Raw genomic sequence first — 18,964 nt, 5'->3', positions numbered from 1 at the left:
CTTAGGAGGCTGAGATCTGAGGATCACATTTCAAAGCCAGCCCAAGCAGAGAAGTCCATTAGACTCTTATCTATCCAAAAAGCCTGTAGTGGATCTGTGGCTCAAGTGCTAGCAAAAGCTTAGGGACAGTGCTGAGTTCAAGCCCCAGGACTGTCACACACACCCACACACATGCACACTCAAGTGCATGTAATTAAACAGGAAGTTGCTCAGAGGTATGCAGAGAAAAGAGATGTTTTAGTCAGCAAGCAATGGTTCTGTTCTGTGTCGCAAATGGGAGTTGAGAGCATTGTCTCTGATCTGAGGCAGCACATAAACTCATCTTCATCTGAATGTGAGCACAGGATATGTTGATGGATCCCTCTCATAGCCTTCCTCATTGCTCTATGTCTGTTCCAAATAACATACAGCTGCTGGCACACACAACAGAGACTCACCCATAAGACAGGCTGGAGATTCAGGAGCAATCGCTGTTTCTGTTGTGACTTCCATCACCCATAGCACAGAAGATGAAGCTACATTTTCAGGGATCATTCAGAGAATTCTGGGAGAGCACATGTCCACCAGTGGCAACTATGCAAGTGTCATAGGATCCACTGCAGGCTGGTCAGGAACCAAGAATGACCAAGTACACTGCTCAAAGGAGTCACTGGCTAGTAGGTTTGAAGCTTTGACAGTACTGGGCTGCCATGAACCTTGAGATAAACATCTCTTCACTGGGAGAGATATAATGGAAGTTTTCTCAAAAATGAAATTGCTAAAAAAATAAAATCTGAATTTGCTCCACAGGGGTTAAATAGTTTGTTAAGTAGTTAAATAGTTTGACTTACAGGGACAAATTGTTCAGTTGAAGAATTGACCTACAGGGACAGTTCATTCAATTGATCCAATAATTCTTTCCCAGGACAGTACTTATTGAAAAAAGATGTCATGACTTCTGATCTTTGACCTACTTTTATCATTCTTTGTGCCACTTAACTAGGATAACTGACTACTGGTCTCAGGAAGGTGCTTTACCAGCAGACTGCGTTCCTGGCTCCCTGAGTCAGGCCATGATGGCCGCACCCTTGGACACACAGTCCATTCAGAGCAGGTGACATTCTGCATGCTCTCCCTCCTCGGCAATTTCTAGCTCCTGATTGATCAGCTTGAACTAATTGTCCAGCTGTTTGTTACCAGCAGCTACTGCTGGTAAAGTAAACCCAGTAAATACTGGGTTCAGTATTTACTCCATCTCCGTGTCAGCTCTCCAGGTTTTGCTTTCTCCTTTTTCTTCTTCCTGTGGGGTTTTGTTTTGTTTTGTTTTGTTTTTTAATTAAGACGCATTTAACAGAAGAACCTCAGCCTGCGAAGTTAGCTTTCCTCGTGCTGAGCTTATGTTTGGATTCAGCAATTTGTCATGTTGCAGTTGTGCTGAATTTGGGTTTCCAGACAGCAGAGGAAAGAGAATCGAACAGTTTATGGAGACACATGTTCCTAAAATTCCTGCTAAAGGTGAAGCTTTTCCAGATGTGATTGGAGCAAGGCCATACCCAGAGCTAGCAGAGTACAATGCACAAGATCTCTTTTAGGGGTACATTATGGGTATAAACACAGACAAATTCTTGGTGAAGGGGTTTACCATGGAGACAGATGGGATAGAAACAGTAGAGGGTGGCAAGCAGCTGGGGCATGGTCAGAAAAGTGTGATATTTCCACACAGTTAAATCCTATATTGTCATTAAAAATGTTTGTGTTGCAGCCAGACATGGTGACTTACACTTGTAGTCCTAGTACTTGGAGGCCAATGGGAGGATCATGTGTTTTAGGACAGCCTGGGCTACTTAGTAAGACCCTGGTTCCCCACCCCCGACTCCCCACAAAAAAGCAAAGTTTGTTACCAGTAACCAGAGAAAACATATTTATGTATTGCAAGGACATGAAACTATATACTAGCATTTCAACTAAAGAACAGTATATGCAAACAAGACTGGGATGAAATATACCAAAGGTCAGACAGATTTTTTTTCTAAAAAAGGATTATAACTTGCTTCTTTTTTATACTTTTAGTTTGTTTCTAAAAATTCTGTGGTATGTATTCCTTTGTAAGCAGGAGGAATCACTGCTTTTTTTTTTCCTGCCTGTACCAGCACTTAAACTTTGGGGGCCTCAAGATCTCTCTCGCTTGCTCCTGGTGGTGCTCTACCACTTGAGCCACACTTCCAGTCCAGCTTATAGCTGATCAAATGGGAATAGAGTCTGGGGACTTTTTAGTCCAGGCTGGCTTTATTTTGTGGCCTTCTAGGTCTTAGCCTCCTGTCATAAATCACTTCTGTCTTACTATTGAATCTGAAGTCAACAGTAGGGGCAAATATAAGGAGACTGAGGCCCACTCCAGCGAGACCTCAGGAGGAAGAGCAGGTGTGGTTTGTGGTTTATTTAATCACAAGTCTGTTTTGTGCACATCCAATTTCATTGCAGTGCTAAAATATTTTTTTAATTCTCAAAGTGATGTACAGAGGGGTTACATAAGTAAGGAAATAAGTACATTTCTTGTCAAACTTGTTGCCTACCCCTTCCCTCATTTTTCTCCCACTTTCCCTCCCCCAACACTCTCCCCAGTGCTGCAATATTTACATGTAAAATATAGATTAATATCAATCATTCTTTCATGTAGTTGGCATTATCCATTTTATGATGTGGTAATCTGTAAGTAGTTCAGATTTCTTATTCTAAATTTGACTTCATCATTTAGGCTGCAATTAGGAGCTTGTCTGAATACTTTTTTTATTGGTCCTATACATGAATGGATCCATTAATTATATATAAATGGCCATATTTAGAAGTATATTTATAGGTTTATATAGTCCTAGAGAATAATTACATATCAAGAATTATATTAACTTTATAGATGATTATATTAATAACTTCATGAATTAATAGATGAGAAAATTACTAAGTAGAACCAAAGTCTTCTGTTAGAGATCATTAAGCAAGTGAGCCCTGTCATTCCAAGACATGGAAGCCCTGTGACCTCCTCTGTCTGCCCCCACAGCCTGTCCCTGGGTGGCTGCAGGGTGGCTGTGACGAGCCTGTGTTAGCTTAACACCTCGCCCCATCCTCACAGTAACACGCACAGCCACCATCTGTCACCACCGCTCATCAGCCGGCCAAGTGCTGGACTCAGTGGCAGAGGGTTTGCTCTGTCAATTTGTGCCATGACTCTATGTTCCATGTAGCAGGTACAATTATGCCACCTTACTGATCAGGAAGCAATCTGCAGGAGGCCAACTACTTCACCCCAAGTTTCACAGCTGTCTGAGACAGACCTGGGACCTACCCAAGGCCCTGGCTGAACTAGAACTCTTTCTGCCATCCCATCTGTTTCCCTGTGCATGAGTCTTAGCAATATTGATTAAATTAGAATCATTCTGATAAAGCCCAAGTGTTTTCTAAAAATCTTTGTAGTAAAGGTGATAAACGGGGGTAGGGGGGTGGGGGGACTACAGTTACATAAGTAAGGTAATGAGTACATTTCTTTATAAACACTGTTACCCCTCCCTCATTTTCTCCGCTTACTCCTCCCTACTCCCTCCCCGAAGTTGTATAAGATCATATATAATGAAGTGTATCAAAGTGAACTCTAAGAATTGGAAACAAGAGGTTCTTATTATGTTATATATGCATTTATTTCTACTTTTTCTGTTTTAGTTTTCTGTACCCTTTGTCTTGTATATAAATTTATCTGATCCATGGAAGGGAAAGGGAATCACAGAAACAGCAGGACAAAGGATGAACTACTGTGACAATGATACTCATTGGACACTTAAGTTGGAGGCCAAATAGTTAAATGAGTAGATGTATGACTTGTTTTCCCTCAAGGTTTAATTGGATTTGTAACATATTCCAAATAGAATAGCTCATGACAGTGCCCCCTTGTACAGAGTATTGAACGGAGCATGAGGTCTCCTTGCAGATTTTATTAGATAGGTACAACGAACTAAAACTTTTAAGCTTGTTTGCCCACAGTGAGATGAGTGAATAATGATAACACTCCCTCCATTGCTCCACTACGAGGGAAATGGCTTTCTTCCTCTCTCTGTCTCCTGCTCTCTCTTCTCATCCCTCTCAAACTGTTGAGTTACAGAAAAGCACTTCTCTCTTTTGCTGTTTCAGACAGAACACACCGATGTCATCTGTTTTTCTCATTGCTCTCCCCTGTTAGATGGGTATTTTGTCATGATTTATGGGAAAGGTTTAGTAGGTGGTTTTAGCCTTTCAGAGATTAAGAAAGATTAGTTTGCCAGGTGCCAGTAGCTCACACTTGTAGTCCTAGCTATTAAGATCTCAGGAAGCTGAGATCTGAGGATTGGGGTTTGAGGCCAGCCTAAGCAAGAAAGTCTGTGAGACTCTTATCTCCAGTTAGCTACCAAAAAAATGTATATGTTTTAAGACAAATCCATGACATCATATCATTTTATTCAGAAATAATTATTATATGTTTCTAAGGTAAAAGGACTTTTAAATAAAAGTACAAAATACCATTATTCTTACATTTTTTCCTGCTGGGTGCTGGTGGCTCACACCTGTAATCTTAACTATGCAGGAGGCTGAGAGCTGAGGATCATGGTTCAAAGCCAGCCCCAGCAGGAAAGTCTATGAGACTCTTATCTTAAGGTAACCACCAGAAAACCAGAAGTGGAGCTGTGGCTCAAAGTGGTAGAGCACTAGCCTGAGCAAAAGAGCTCAGAAACAGTGCCCGGGTCCTAAGTTTAAGCCCCATGACCAACCAAAAAACAAAAATTCTTATCATCATCAGATATCAAGTCAGTATTCAGACTCCCTAACTGCCTAAATTAATTATTTGTATTTTCCTTTGTGCCAGCACCAGGGGTTACACTCAACTTTCTTTTTTTTTTTTTTTTTTTTGGTGGGGGTCCGGTCACGGGGCCTGAACTCTGGGTCTGGGCACTGTTCTTCAGCTCTTCAGCTTAAGGCTAATGCTCTACCACTCGAGCCACAGCGCCACTTCGGGCTTTTTTCTTTTTGCTTATGTGGTGCTGAGGAATCGAACCCAGGGCCTCATGCATGCAAGGCAAGCACTCTACCACTGAGTCACCTTCCCAACCCCAACACTCAACTTTCTTGCTAATAGCAAGCACTCATACTTGAGCCATACCTCCAAGTCCAGTGCTTTACTGGTTATTAGAGATGGAGTCTCACAGGCTTTTTTTTTTTTTTTGGCTGTGCTGACTTCAAACTGTGACCTGCCAGGTCTTAGCTTCCTAAGTAGCTAGCATTACAGGCATGGGCCACCAGCATCTGGAGCCAGTGCTTTTTTTTTTTGCCAGTACTAGGGCTTGAAGTCTGAGCTTTGTTGCTGAGGGCTAGTGCTCTACCACTTGATCCACAATTCCACTTCCAGCTTTTTTGGGTTAAATTGGAGATAAGAGTCTCATAGTGTTTCCTGCTCAAGCTGGCTTTGAACTGTGATCCTTAGATCTTAACCTCTTGAGTAGCTAGGATTTTTGGCAAGAGCCAACAGCACCTGGTGATATATTACTTTTAATAGCAGTTTTATTGGGCTAAAATTCACATATTTTGCCCTTTTACTTTTTTTAATTAACTTTTTAATTGTGAAAATGCTGTACAGAGGGGTTATAGTTACAAGAGCAAGGTAATGAGTACATTTCTTATCTAGCATTGTTGCCTCCTCCTATGTTTTTCCCCTACCATCCTTTCCCTCCTGCCTCCTCAGCTATACTCCTCCCACCTCATTCCCCAAAATTGGAAAGTTCATTTTTTGACATAGCGTCTTGTACATCTCATTGTTGCAGTGGGTCAATCTGTATCAATCTGTATCCCAAAAAACAATTTGTTTTTTCCCTTCCCCTCCCCAAATTATACCAACATCAAATACAGTAAAAACAGGGGTTATACCATGGGGGAGGGATGTACAAAGCAACAAAAAAAAAAATCACATGGTACCTCATAAATACATTAGGAACAATAGCTAGGAAGAAGAAAACCACTGGTGTCCCTATCTCGGGGTTCATTTCACTTAACATCATATTATCTGACCTTTTCTTTTGGGTCCGGTCGTGGGGTCTGAACTCGGCCTGGGCGCTGTCCCTCAGCTCTTCAGCTCAAGACTAGCGCTCTACCACTTGAGCCACAACGCCACTTCTGGCTTTATTCTGCTTATGTGGTGCTGAGGAATCGAACCCAGGGCCTTATGCATGCGAGGCAAGCACATTACCACTGAGCCAACTTCTCAGCCCCTTATCTGACCTTTTCTGAAGCTTGTCCCAGACATATACTAGTCAATGCAAATAAGGGAAACCATGGGGCCTATGTTTCTTTGGGCCTGGCTTACTTTACTTAATATAATTTTTTCCAAGTCTTTCCATTTCCTAACAATGGGACGATGTCATTCTTTCTGATGGAGGCATAGAATTCGATTGTGTATACCACATTTTCTTTCTTTCTTTTTTTTTTGGTCGGTCATGGGGCTTGAACTCTGGGCCTGGGCGCTGTCCCTCAGCTCTTCAGCTCAAGGCGAGCACTCTACCACTTGAGGTACAGCGCCACTTCCGGTTTTCTGGTGGTTTATTGGAAATAGGAGTCTCATGGTCTCTCCTGCCCGGGCTGGCTTTGAACCGTGATCCTCAGATCTCAGCCTCCTGAGTAGCTAGGATTATAGGCGTGAGCCACCAGCGCCCGGCGTGTATACCACATTTTCTTGATCCATTCATCTACTGATGAATGGGTTGGTTCCATATCTTAGCTATGGTAAATAATGCTGCAATAAACATAGTTGTGCTGGTAGCTTTAATATGGTCTTGTTTGTGATCATTTGGGTAAATGCCCAAAAGTAGGATTGATGGGTCATAGGGGGGCTCCGTACTACTTTTGAGAAACCTCCATACTACTTTCCAAAGGGGTTGAACAAGTTTACACTCCTACCAACAATGCAATAGGTTTCCCTTCTGGCCACATCCCCTCCAGCATCTGTTGTTATTAGAGTTCTTGATTCTAGCCATTCTAACTGGGGTGAGGTGGAATCTCAATGTTGTTTTGATTTGTATTTCATTTGTGGCTAGAGAGGTTGAGCATTTCTTCATGTGTCTATTGGCCATTCTTACTTCCTCTTCAGAACAGTTTCTCTTTAAGTATTTAGCCCACTTATTTATCGGGCAGTTGTTTCTTTGAGGATTTGTTGTTTGGGGGATTTTTTTGAGTTCCAAGTATATTTTAGATATGAGACCCTTGTCCATTGTGTGGCTAGTGAAGTTCTTCTCCCAATCCGTGAGCTTTCTATTGATCTTGCTAGCTATGTCCTTTGCCATGCAGAAGCTGTGCTGCTTCATGCAATCCCATTTGTCCAGCCTTTCTTTGATTTGTTTGATTTGTTGTGTTTCTGGGTCTCTATTAAGAAAATTTTGGCCTGTGCCAAGGAGACCTAGGGTTTCTCCTATAGTGTCCAATAATGTTTTCAGGGTGTATGCTTTGGGTTTTAATATGTTACCAATTTTATAAAATCATTACCATTCTTCAATTGTAGAAATTTTTTATCACCCAAAAAGAAACCCTGTATCCATTCACAATCATTTTTGATGCTTTCTTCCCACTCTGTCTCATCCTACACCTCCCCCCATCCCCAGGCCTTGGCAACCACTAATCCACTTTGTGTCTCTGTGGATTTGCTGCCCCAGCTGTGTTCTGTAAGGACTCCTGCAACACATGGCCTTACTTCTCCATCTTCCTTCATTAGCATAATTGTTTCCCAGGGGCACCCATGTTGTAGCATGCATAGCTTCTTTTTATGTCTAAGTAATATTCTGCTACATGCAACATCTTGTTTATTCATTTATTGGTTGCTGGGCACTTAGGTTGCTAGTAAATTACTTTGTGAAGTCAGTTCACTTACCTATTTTTCTGCATATATTTCTATCATATGGAACTCTTTTTTGTTTGATTGTTTTGTGCTAGTACTGGGACTTGAATTCTGGGCCTTGCACTCTTCCTCAGCCTTTTCTGTTCAAAGCTGGGGCTCCACTACTTGAACCACAGCTTCACTGCCAGCTTTTTGGTGGTTAATTGGAGATGAGACGCTCATGGAATTTTCTACATGTACTGACCTGCAATCCTGAAATCTCAGCTTCCTGAGAAGCTGGAATTCCAGAGCCTGACTGGAATTCTTAACATTACAGGATTCTTGCACTACTAGACCCAAGCCTTAAAATATAAATGAAAGCATCACATGATGGACAGATCATCTGCCTGTTGGACAGTATATTACAACCTTAGCATTTTGATTATTTTCTTTTTTGACAGTACTGGGGTTTGAATTTAGGGCCTCACATTTGCTAAAAAAAAAAAAGTGTTCCACCATTTGCCTACATCTCCAGCCTTTTTTTTCTTTTTTAGTGACTTTTCAAATAGTTATGTGTTTATGCCTAGGCTAGCCTCAGACTGATCCTCCTGCCTACACCCTGCCACACTGGAACCACTATACCTGGTTTATGGATTGAGATGGAGTCTCACTAACTTTTTGTTTGTGCTGGCCTTCAACCTCGATTATTGGGATCTCTGACTCTCAAATGGCTGGGATTACAGGCAGATTGATAGCTGTTTTTTTTTTTTGTTGTTTAAAGTTTTAAAGTAAGTATTAGGCTTTCCAGCCTGCTATAGATCTTCATACTTCTAGTACAATAGGTGCCAAGTGACTAACACCGTCTGCTGCCCTGTGCCTTATCCTGGAGGCTGCATGATGATACAGGGGCTCATCCTTGAAGAAAGTTGGACTGTCGTTTGCTCAACCAGCCCTGAGTGGCCTTTTCTGCGGCATGTGGCTTTGTGCATCAAGCATTTTGTACTTTTCCAGGATAGGACAGGTTCCTCAGGGGTTTGAGTCCTCACCCTTCACCCCATTTGCTGCCTCCCATTGCCTGGGAAGAGGTACAAGAAATGTCAGTCCAGGGAGAGAATATATATCAGGGTTTTCTAACTCTCCTGGTGTGGTTGCAGCTGTGGGCTCTGCCTTGGGTCCCCCACTCTTCCTGACTGTAACTTAAATGCTGCATTCCATTCTTTTCACATAGTACTCAATCTTACTCTGATGTCCAAAAGGAAGCGTTTTACCAGAGTATATGCAGCACAAGATATTAGCCACACTTTCCTGGTGCCTCCTTTGTGCCAGGCACTTCCCTTCCTCATTCCTAGCCCTCACAACAGCCTGTAAGGTGGCATTGTCTTCTTATTGTAGAAAGAAGCTGGGGAGTGAGCTGAGCCGAGGCCCTCCTCCACTCCATGGTTAAGCCAAGGTCCCAGTAAGCCCAGTCCTGTCTGCCTCAGGAGTATTTTCTGCCCCTGAATCCTAGGGTTCCAGCTTTCTTGCTGGCCCTCCACTAAGGACACTCTTGACCTAACATTTATCATGCTCCTTTTTTCTGCAGAGTTCTCCTCTGTTTTACCTTGAAGAACAATTAAATTGTTACTTGAAAAAAGAAAAACTCTTTCATTCACCAGAGTACCATCTGGAAGCTAGGGATTCATTCATTCTTCTCTACTCCCAAAGAGTAGGAACCTCCCCTAGTGTGGTTTCTCTTCTTTGCTTTTAAGGAGCATTTGTCTGAAAATTATTCACTACAGCCATTCTTTCTTCCTGCCATCCTACTGATCCATGATGGGCACTCAGTCGGAATGAACACTGAAAAGTCAGCTTTCTGGCACTGTAACAAAATATGTGAGATAATCAGCTTAAAAGGAGGAGATGCTTATTGGAAGGTATGTTTTCAGAAGTTCTGGTTCATGATTGCTTGACCCTGTTGCTTTGGATCTGTGGCAGCATGGGAGCACATGGTGGAGGAGGCCTGGTCACCTCATAGAGGCTGGGAAGCAAGAGAGTGTACAGGAGACCAGAGTCACAGCATTCTCTTTAAGGGCCTGCCCTGAATGACCTACCTGCCTTCTCTCAGGAGCTACCTCTCAGTCCTGCTGCAGGCAAGGGACCAAGCCTTCAGCGCTCAGGTCTTTGGAGAGGAATTCAGGTCCAAATCACGGCAGACACTAGGAGGTCTTTTTGCTTCCCCCAAAGCCAAATTTGGTTGGCTTTTAGTAGCTAATAGTTTTTTAATATGGTAAGATGAGAAAAACATGGCTGAATGTCATGTGCACATCAGTGCTTACTAAGTTGTGGGAGCTGCAGGTGCTGCAGTTGTTAAAGAAGCCAGTGGTAATAAAACTTCAAGGGTTCCACCCAGATGGGAGTACTAGACAAAATTAGACCTTGACAAAGTGCGATCTTTCCAGCTTCTTCATTCAAAGAGTGGTCCTCGTGCACCTTCCCCTTCCTCCCTTCTCCCCCTCCACCCTCGCTTCCCTTCATGGGTTCTCAGCAGGACTTCAATAGTCTGTCTGCTTTTGATGCTACTCTGGGTGTGTGTGTGTGTGTGTGTGTGTGTGTGTGTGTGTGTGTGTGTGTGTGTGTGTGTGTGTGTGTGTGTGTGTGTGTGTGTGTGTGTGTGTGTGTGTGTGTGTGTGTGTGTGTGTGTGTGTGTGTGTGTGTGTGTGTGTCAGAGAGAGACAGACAGTCACAGACACAGAGAGACACAGTGAGACAGAGAGAGACAGAGACAGAGATACTAGGCAAATACTACTGAGCCACATCCTCAGCTTGACTCTATTATGTTTTAATATAAAATTTATTATACATTCTGGGAAAGCCTGCTGCATGTACTTAACTTTTTTTCCATATTATTTTTTATTAATTAATGAGCAAGCAAGACATGCATCCTCATAGATGATGACAAATATTTTGAATACACTTGATTACATAGACATCACTTCTTAGAATGACTGGACAAATTGATCTTTTATATATATGTGTTAGCCCTGGGACTTGAATTTAGAGACCTAACACTCTCTCTTAACTTTGTAACTCATGACAGGTACTCTTCCACTTGAGCCACTCCTTACAGCTTTTTGCTTGCTAATTGGAGATAAGAATCTCTCATATTGTCTGTTCCAACTGGTTTTGAAGCAGGATGATCAAACTCAGCCTGCTGAGTTAGAAGGATTACTTTGAAGCCAGCAACACTTGGTTGAAACATAATTTCTTAATACTACCTAACCATCCAAACCATCAATCTTTTTTTTTTATTTGTGAACATACTGTACAGAGGGTGTACTTAACTTTTCTTACATCAGCTTTTTAAATTCCATTTCCACCTGTAGGAGAAGGACAATAATCAGATTATGAGACTGGATTTTGAAGCTGTAACTTAAGAATTAACAACTTAGTCATGACCTTGAAAGGACAAAATAATGTCTCTTAGAAGCAAGGTTTGTATTACCGAAATCTAATGAGGCCATTTCTCAGTATCTATTTTGGGGTTTGGTTCTAGGGTACCCCCAAAATACCAAAATAAGAGGATGTTCCAAGTCATTCCATGTAAGGGCATGGTGTTTGCACATAGCCATTCCCATGCTTCCATGCGCTTTAGTCTCCTGCTGCTCAGGCCAGCAGGTTCCTCAGCCTCCTCTTCCCTTAGGATTGAGAGATGGGGACTGGAAAGAAGGGTGAGGGAGAGAAATCAGAGTTTTTCTGCCTTTGGCAGAAGGAGCCCTTGGCCCCTTCTACATGAGTCCTTCAGCTTGGCCTGTCCCTGTATTGAAAGTCCATACTGCTTCTAAAGCCTGTGTTTCTTCCGAGGTCACATACCTGCCCCCACTCCTACCCCCTCTGCCCGTCAGGGCTGAGAATGTGACAGTGTCCTGCTAAGGGACAGAGCCCAGTCTGGGCTTTGGAGCTGGATATGGAGTCCATTCCAGCTGGAGTATGTGAATGGAGGAGGGTGTGGCTCTAACAGGATGGTGTGAGTAGTTCTCATGAACAGTAGTATATAACCAGGCAATGCAGACTCTCTTAGTATAAAATCAAGAAATGCATGGGCTGGGAAGTGGCTCAGTGGTAGAGTGTTTGCCTTGTATGCATGAGGCCCTGGGTTCCATTCCTCAGCACCACATAAGCAAAAAGAAAAAAGCCGGAAGTGGCGCTGTGGCTCAAGTGGTGAAGCGCTAGCCTTGAGCTGAAGAGCTGAGGGACAGCGCCCAGGCCCAGAGTTTAGGCCCCACGACAGGACCCAAAAAAATTTTAAAGAAAAAAGAAATGCAGACTCTCAGTCCCTCCTTGGCCTAGATTCAGGGGGATTGGCCCCTGATCCTTAATGCACCCTCTGTGTACATTCTAGGCACACATACATCTGAAAAAATCTCAGAGGCCTGGACACCCATGGCTCATGCCTATAATCCTAGCTAGTCAGGAGGCTGAGATCTGAGGATTGCTGTTTGAAACTAGCATGGGCAAGAAAGTTTGTGAGACTCCTATCTCCAATTAACCACCAAAAAGCTGGAAGTGGAGCTATGGCTCAAGCGGTAGAGTGCTAGCCTTGAGCAAAAATGCTCAGGGACAGCACACAGGCCCTGAGTTCAAGCCCCAAGACTGACTGGAGGAGGTAGAGAGAGGAAGGGAGAGAGGGGAGTGGAAGGAGGGAGGAAAAATAATATTGGATGGAGAGAATGAGATCAAAGCACAACAGTAACTGGCAAAATGGAGTGTTGGTGCCACAGACTTGGAAGATGAGGATGCAGCTCCCATCCCCACCGCTGCTCCTCAAGACCTTGTGGCAAAATGAAAGTTGAACCAGGCATGTTAATGCCAATCAGATCAGATACAGTGTGTTTCACAGTGTTAGCACTCTGTCTAACCCAAGTGTTTGAAAGCTGCTGCTGGCTTTATTTCAGCTGTTACATTGCTGCCCTGGTGCTCTGCAGCAGGTGCAGCAGGCTACCCAAGCCAGTGGGGTTTGTTGATGGGAGACAAGAGCATTAGAGATTTGTCTGGACAGAGTCAATAGAAGCAGATGGCAGAACTGCAGTACTAGGTGCCAGGAAGCCACCAGGAACTGTAGAGATGGTACAGCAAGAATGGAGGCTGGGCACCGGTGGCACACGCCTGTAATCCTAGCTACTCAAGAGGCTGAGATCTGAGGATTGTGGTTCCAAGCCAGCCTGGGAAACAAAGTCTGTGAGACTCTTATCACTAATAAACCACTCAGAAGCCGGGCGCTGGTGGCTCACGCCTGTAATCCTAGCTACTCAGGAGGCTGAGATCTGAGGATCGCGGTTCAAAGCCAGCCCGGGCAGGAGAGACTGTGAGACTCCTATCTCCAATAAACCACCAGAAAACCGGAAGTGGCGCTGTAGCTCAAGTGGTAGAGCGCTCGCCTTGAGCTGAAGAGCTGAGGGACAGCGCCCAGGCCCAGAGTTCAAGCCCCACGGCCGACAAAAAATAAAATAAAATAAAATAAAAAATAAAAAATAAAAAAAAAATAAACCACTCAGAAAACTGGAGGTGGCACTGTGGCTCAAGTGGTAGAGCGCTAGCCTTGAGCTGAAGAGCTGAGGGACAGCACCTAGGCCCAGAGTTCAAGACCCACAACTGACCAAAAACAAAAACAAAACAAAACAACAAAAGGAAGAGTACCCATGCTTACTGGGCCTTTTACCAGTAGAGACTCATTCTCTACCAGTTCCAGAGGCCTAAATCCCCAAGCCAGTGTCACTGGGCCAAAAATCAAGGTGTCCACAGGCCCAGCTCCACACATGCTCATGGAAGCCTGCTCTGAGACTGGCTCCCTGCTGCTAGTAGTTTTTGCATGAGGACACACTCATTGGATTTAGAGATCATAGAATCCATTTGGTCTCATCTACATCCTTCCTTTATTACACCTTCAAAGCCCCGATTTCCAAATAAAGTCACATTCTGAGGTTTTAAGTAGAACCTGATGCCACCCCCATCCCCCTATCTGTAACCTCTTCTCTCACAGTGAGAACCCATCCCCCTATCTGTAACCTCTTCTCTTACAGTGAGAACCTGGCCGCTGCCTTCCTCTTCCCATACTTTGCTGCTCTGTCCCAATAGTGAACTGTGGCCTCTGCTTTGCTAACCCATCTTATGATCACAAAACTGCTTCCTCCTGTCTTTTTCTACAGTCATACCTGTTACAGAGGTTCCTCTCCCCCACAGTTCCCTTCACCTCCTCTCAGAGGTGAGAAGGGGTGTCATGTATTTGTGACACAATTAAATTCTCCTGTGTGTGTGTGTGTGTTTGTGTGTGTGTGTGTGTGTGTGTGTATTTGTATCTGTATCTATCTGTATCTGTATCTATCTGTATTTGTATCTGTATCTGTATCTGTAATGGGGCTTGAACTTTGGGCCTGGGTGCTGCTCCCGAGAGCTTTTATACTCAAGGCTAATGCTACCACTTTGAGTCACAGATTCACTTCCAGCTTTTTGTGGTTAATTGGAGATAAGAGGCTCACAGATTTTTACTGCCTAAGCTGGCTTCAACCCATGACCTTTAAGTCTCAGACTCCTGAGTACCTAGTCTTAGTTGTGAGACACTGGCAGTTATATTTGTAAGAGAGAGATTCACTAGATTCTAACTAGCAGTTAGATTTGTGAGAGGAAGGGGAGGGAGAGAGAAATTGTGTGTGTGTGTGTGTGTGTGTGTGTGCGTGCGCGCACGCGCGTGCACGCCAGTCCTGGGGCTTGAACTCTGACCCTGGGTGCTGTCCCTGGGTGCTGTCTTTTGCTCAAAGCTAGTGCTCCATAGCATTAGCTAGCCTTGACTAGTGAGCCACAGCCCTACTTCTGGCTTTTTCTGAGTAGTTAATTGGAGATGAGAGTCTCATGGACTGCCTGGGCTGGCTTTGAACTGCAATCCTCAGATCTCAGCCTCCTGAGTAGCTACTAGGATTACAGGCATGAGCCACCAGTGCTTGGTTTAGATTCTTTTTCACGATCTGAATTCCTTCATGGGGTTCTCCATCTTCAATTGGTCTTTCTTCATAGACATTAAAGGTCACTCTTGCATGAAGGTCTCTGGGCTTTGACTATTACCCTGTTCTGTGTCCACCACACTGTATACTATCGGTGTTTCCCACACTTCACCTACTTAGCCCTCCCCCAGCCTCTGGCAACACAACCATCTTCTGTTTCCCATCTTTATATTACCTTCCATCTTTAGATTCTGCATTCTAGATTGTCCTGTAAGTAGAGCCACTCACACATGCAGCCTTCCTTCCCTCACATAGCAATGTGGACTTAAGACTCATCTGTGGGTTTTTTTTGTATCACTGCTTTATATCACTTTAATCACTTTCTATCATATGGTGTCCTGTGTGGATGGACCAGATCATTTATCTAGTTACCCATTATGGGATATGCTGGTTGATTCCAGTTCTTGACAATCACAAATAGAGCTGCTGTAGATATTTACATGCAGGCTTTGTAGACGTTCATTTTTCAGAGCGATTGAGTAATACCCAGTGTCAGCCTGATTACTGGATCATATAGTAAGGCTATTTAGTTTTGTAAGTAACTGCCAAAGTGGCTGTCTCACATCTTGTTCCCAGCAGCAGAGAGCACTGGTGTTTGTCTTTTGGATTTTCGCCATCGACATCCAATAGGTATACAGAGACTTCTCATTGTTGCTTTTATTCACATTTCCCTAAATGACAGAGAATGGTGGAGCATCTTTTCATGTGCTTATTTGCCATCTGTGTGTCTTCTCTGGTGAGATTCTTTTCAGATCTTTTGGCCACTTTTTTTCTTTTTTTACTGTTGAAGTATAAGAGTTCCTTTTATGTTCCCACATAAATCATTTATCAGATATAAGTTTGTAAACAACATTTCCCCCCAATCTATGACTTGAATATTTATCCTCTCAAGTTGCAACTGCAAAATATAAAGGTACTTTTTGAACCACACGATTTTTTTTTCATGTGTGGAACATATTTTCAGTATTGTATTTGAAAATTTATCATCAAACCCAAGGATATTTGCTACTAAAAATTTTACAGTTTTGCTGTTTTCACTGATTTTGAGCTAATTTTTATGCTGGGTATATGGCTAGTGTCTAGATCCATTGTTTGAGCACCATTTGTTGAAAGATCATCTTTTCTTCCCTGCTGGCTGAAAGGTCATCTTTTTCTCCCCTGCTAGCAATTAAAATTGACATCTCACACTAGACATACTGGCTCATGGCTGTAATCCCAGATATGTGTAAGGTAGCGATGGGAGGATCACAATTCAAGGCCAACTAGGGCAAAAAAAATTAATGGAACATATATCAGAAACAAACCAAGCACAATTTACATGTTTGTATTCCCACTACTCAGTAGATAGGGGTAGAAGGATCATAATCTAAGGCTGATTCCTTGGAACAAGTGGGTGAAAAATAAACCAAAGGCAAAGAATTGAAGGGGTGACTCAAATGGTAGAGTTCTGATTTTTTCTTGTGCTTGTCTTACAGCAAGACCACTGGTGCAGACCCTGCCTCTAAGAACCACTGTCAACAATGGCACTGTGTTACCAAAGAAACCCAGTGGCTCCCTACCATCCCCATCCGGGTCCAGGAAAGAAATAAGCATACCGGCAACCAAAAGGTAGACTTATGAAGCACCTCTGTACTGAAAAGGCTCTGTCCTTTCCTGACATTCCACACTGTTTCATCTGAGTTAAAACATAAAATTCAGCCTCTGATGTGTTGTGGTCAAAAGAATGCTATGCACTTAATTCTTCTTGCTTTAGATTTAACTGAATTGTCTGTGAAATCTCATTGGCTAGAGCCATCCTGTACAATTTTGTATTTTTACTTAAAGGTTCTCTTTCTAAAAACAAATGGGCTCATAGCCTAGGAAGAAAGAGCATGTTTTACCCTTGTCCATACATAGAACATAGCAAAATTCAAATTACCATAGCAGCCTTAAATTTGTTTCTATAAAATTTAGGCAAGCCCACACTTTACATTATACCTAAGGGCTGTAGATGCTGGTTGTCTGCCAAGTAGATTGCAGTGTGTTCTTCACTTTGCAATGATTATTATAATTATTTATAATTTATAATTGTCATTAAAATACTGTATCTCATTGCCAGTATGAAGTATTAGGCTATAGAAAACCAAAGGCCTGATGGTTATGGAGTAGCCTACTCAATGGGAATGCCCTAAAATGCAGAATTTGTGGAGCTCATTGACATGTCAATGATCCTATGAACACAGAGATGTGGGTGTGGGTGCTTCTGTGCTCTGAGGGTATCCATGGGCTCACAGAGGTCAATGCTGCTGTGATTTAGAGTAGAAATCAGCCAGCCATCTTTGTATGCCCCTGCATTTCCTTCTTACTCGGTGTTGAGGTTTCACCTCACCTGCAAGCTGTGAACTGCAGCCTGTTGGGGCTCAGCAGGTTGGTGGTGGATGTTTGCAATAGGTCTTTTGTGAAATATTTTGTCCTGGAGAAGCATGAGGTCTGTGTCCCACTATGTCTCGCTCACAGGAAACTTGGAGCTGCTTATGTTTGACCTGTGTCTAGTTTTTCCCTGACCCAGAGCGCTGCTCTTTGGAGCAGGGTTAACCCAGAAAAAAAAAAAGTTAGGTTTATGCTCCCTTTCATGTGACACAAGAGGTGACCTCAATGACACCGAAGCATTTTATCCCTCACAGGTCTGTGAAAGAAGAGGGAGCCCCCAGGGCTGACACAGGGTGCTCAGCCAGCAGTCAGGTGCAGGGGAGAACTCTGCTTTTATTAGGACTCGTGACATCATTTTCTAGGCTCTCTTGGGGGGGTTATGGATTGGCTAATTTAAAGAAAGCATGTAGGAAATGGAAAACTCTTCTGCACAAGTCTGGTGTCAGCCACTCGGGTCCTTCGTGGGTGGAAGCTTTAGAGTAGTACAGTTTTGGGTCAGTGAGATGAAGAATAAATGGGCCATCTTGTAAAGGAGAGAGGATGGTTTAACTAGGCCAAAAGTGATTAGGTATGGCTAGGTTTCTAATAAATCATGTCAAGCCGAAGAATGGATGCGGAGGCTGCACATATTAAACTGTTACAGCATCTTCAAATATGTATTGTTTGTACAGAATGGACTGTCCTGGCCAAGTAGATACTCCTGAGTTTCATCACATGGAGTTTCATGGGTTCATTTTTTTGTGATTTTAAGAAAATTTGTCTCATAGTGCCTTTTAGATTTTTCAAAACACAATTCTTGGCCTCATTTTACAAGTGTTTATCGTAATCGGAATCATTTGTATGTACAGCCAACACAAAATGACCTTTTGAATTCTAACTGGCAGCAATAAACAAGACTTATTTATCTAGATGTAAAGATAACAAGATTGACTTTTTTCTTTAAGATTCAGGCTTCCATCTGTTATTTTTATTGTGGTGAAAATGTATACCATTTCATCTACTGTCTTAACCATTTCAAAGTATATTCAGTTTCACAGTGTTAAATACATTCAAATTGTTGTTCAAAAGATCTCTAGAACTTCTCAACTTGCAAAGCTGGAATCCTGTACCCATTTAACAATTCCCCTCCCCTCTCCTCTTTTCATAGCTCTTGGCAGATTCTTCTTCCCGTTTTGTTTATGGTTTTTTGACTGCTTTAGATAATTCATAGGAGAGGATCCTGTCCTGTGTTCTCCAATGGCTCCTTTGTTTAGCATAATGTCCTTAGGATTCACCCATAGTGTAGTATATTCACCAAGGCGAAATAATATTGTACTGCGCGCATGCGCGCACGCACACACACACACACACACACACACACACACGTGTGTGTGTATATGTAGAGAGAGAGAGACTATATATGTGTCACATTTTGTTTATGCCATTTGCATGCACGTGTGTGTGTGTGTGTGTGTGTGAGACTTTTTTTTTTACCCCATTCATCTGTTGATGGACACTGAGTTATTTTATATTTTGGCTACTGTGAATAATACTACAATGAACATGGTATGCAACTGCTAGTTTGATGAAGTTTTTTTTCCTTGAAAGAGGTTGAATTCTGTCAAATGCTTTGTCTGCATCCCTTGAGATGATCATGTGGTGTTTGTTCTGCTAATGTGGTATACTATAT

General features: G+C 42.8%; 1 protein-coding gene across 6 annotated transcripts in view; it reads left to right on the top strand.

The window, feature by feature from the left end:
* The window catches only part of Eml1 (EMAP like 1), a 150,476-nt gene that overhangs the window by 85,135 nt on the left and 46,377 nt on the right, over positions 1-18,964 (top strand). For all 6 annotated transcript variants that reach the window (XM_069997601.1, XM_069997602.1, XM_069997597.1 and 3 more), the window contains exon 3: positions 16,362-16,494. In XM_069997601.1, coding sequence (XP_069853702.1) covers positions 16,362-16,494 — 133 coding nt within the window. The remainder of the gene's footprint in view (positions 1-16,361; positions 16,495-18,964) is intronic.

This window comes from Dipodomys merriami, unplaced genomic scaffold (assembly GCF_024711535.1).
Source record: "Dipodomys merriami isolate MVZ:Mamm:240054 unplaced genomic scaffold, mDipMer1.0.p SCAF_50, whole genome shotgun sequence".
Taxonomy (NCBI): Eukaryota; Metazoa; Chordata; class Mammalia; order Rodentia; family Heteromyidae; genus Dipodomys; species Dipodomys merriami.
The sequence above is the reverse complement of the archived record's forward strand: the minus strand, read 5'-3'. Positions and strand labels throughout refer to the sequence as shown.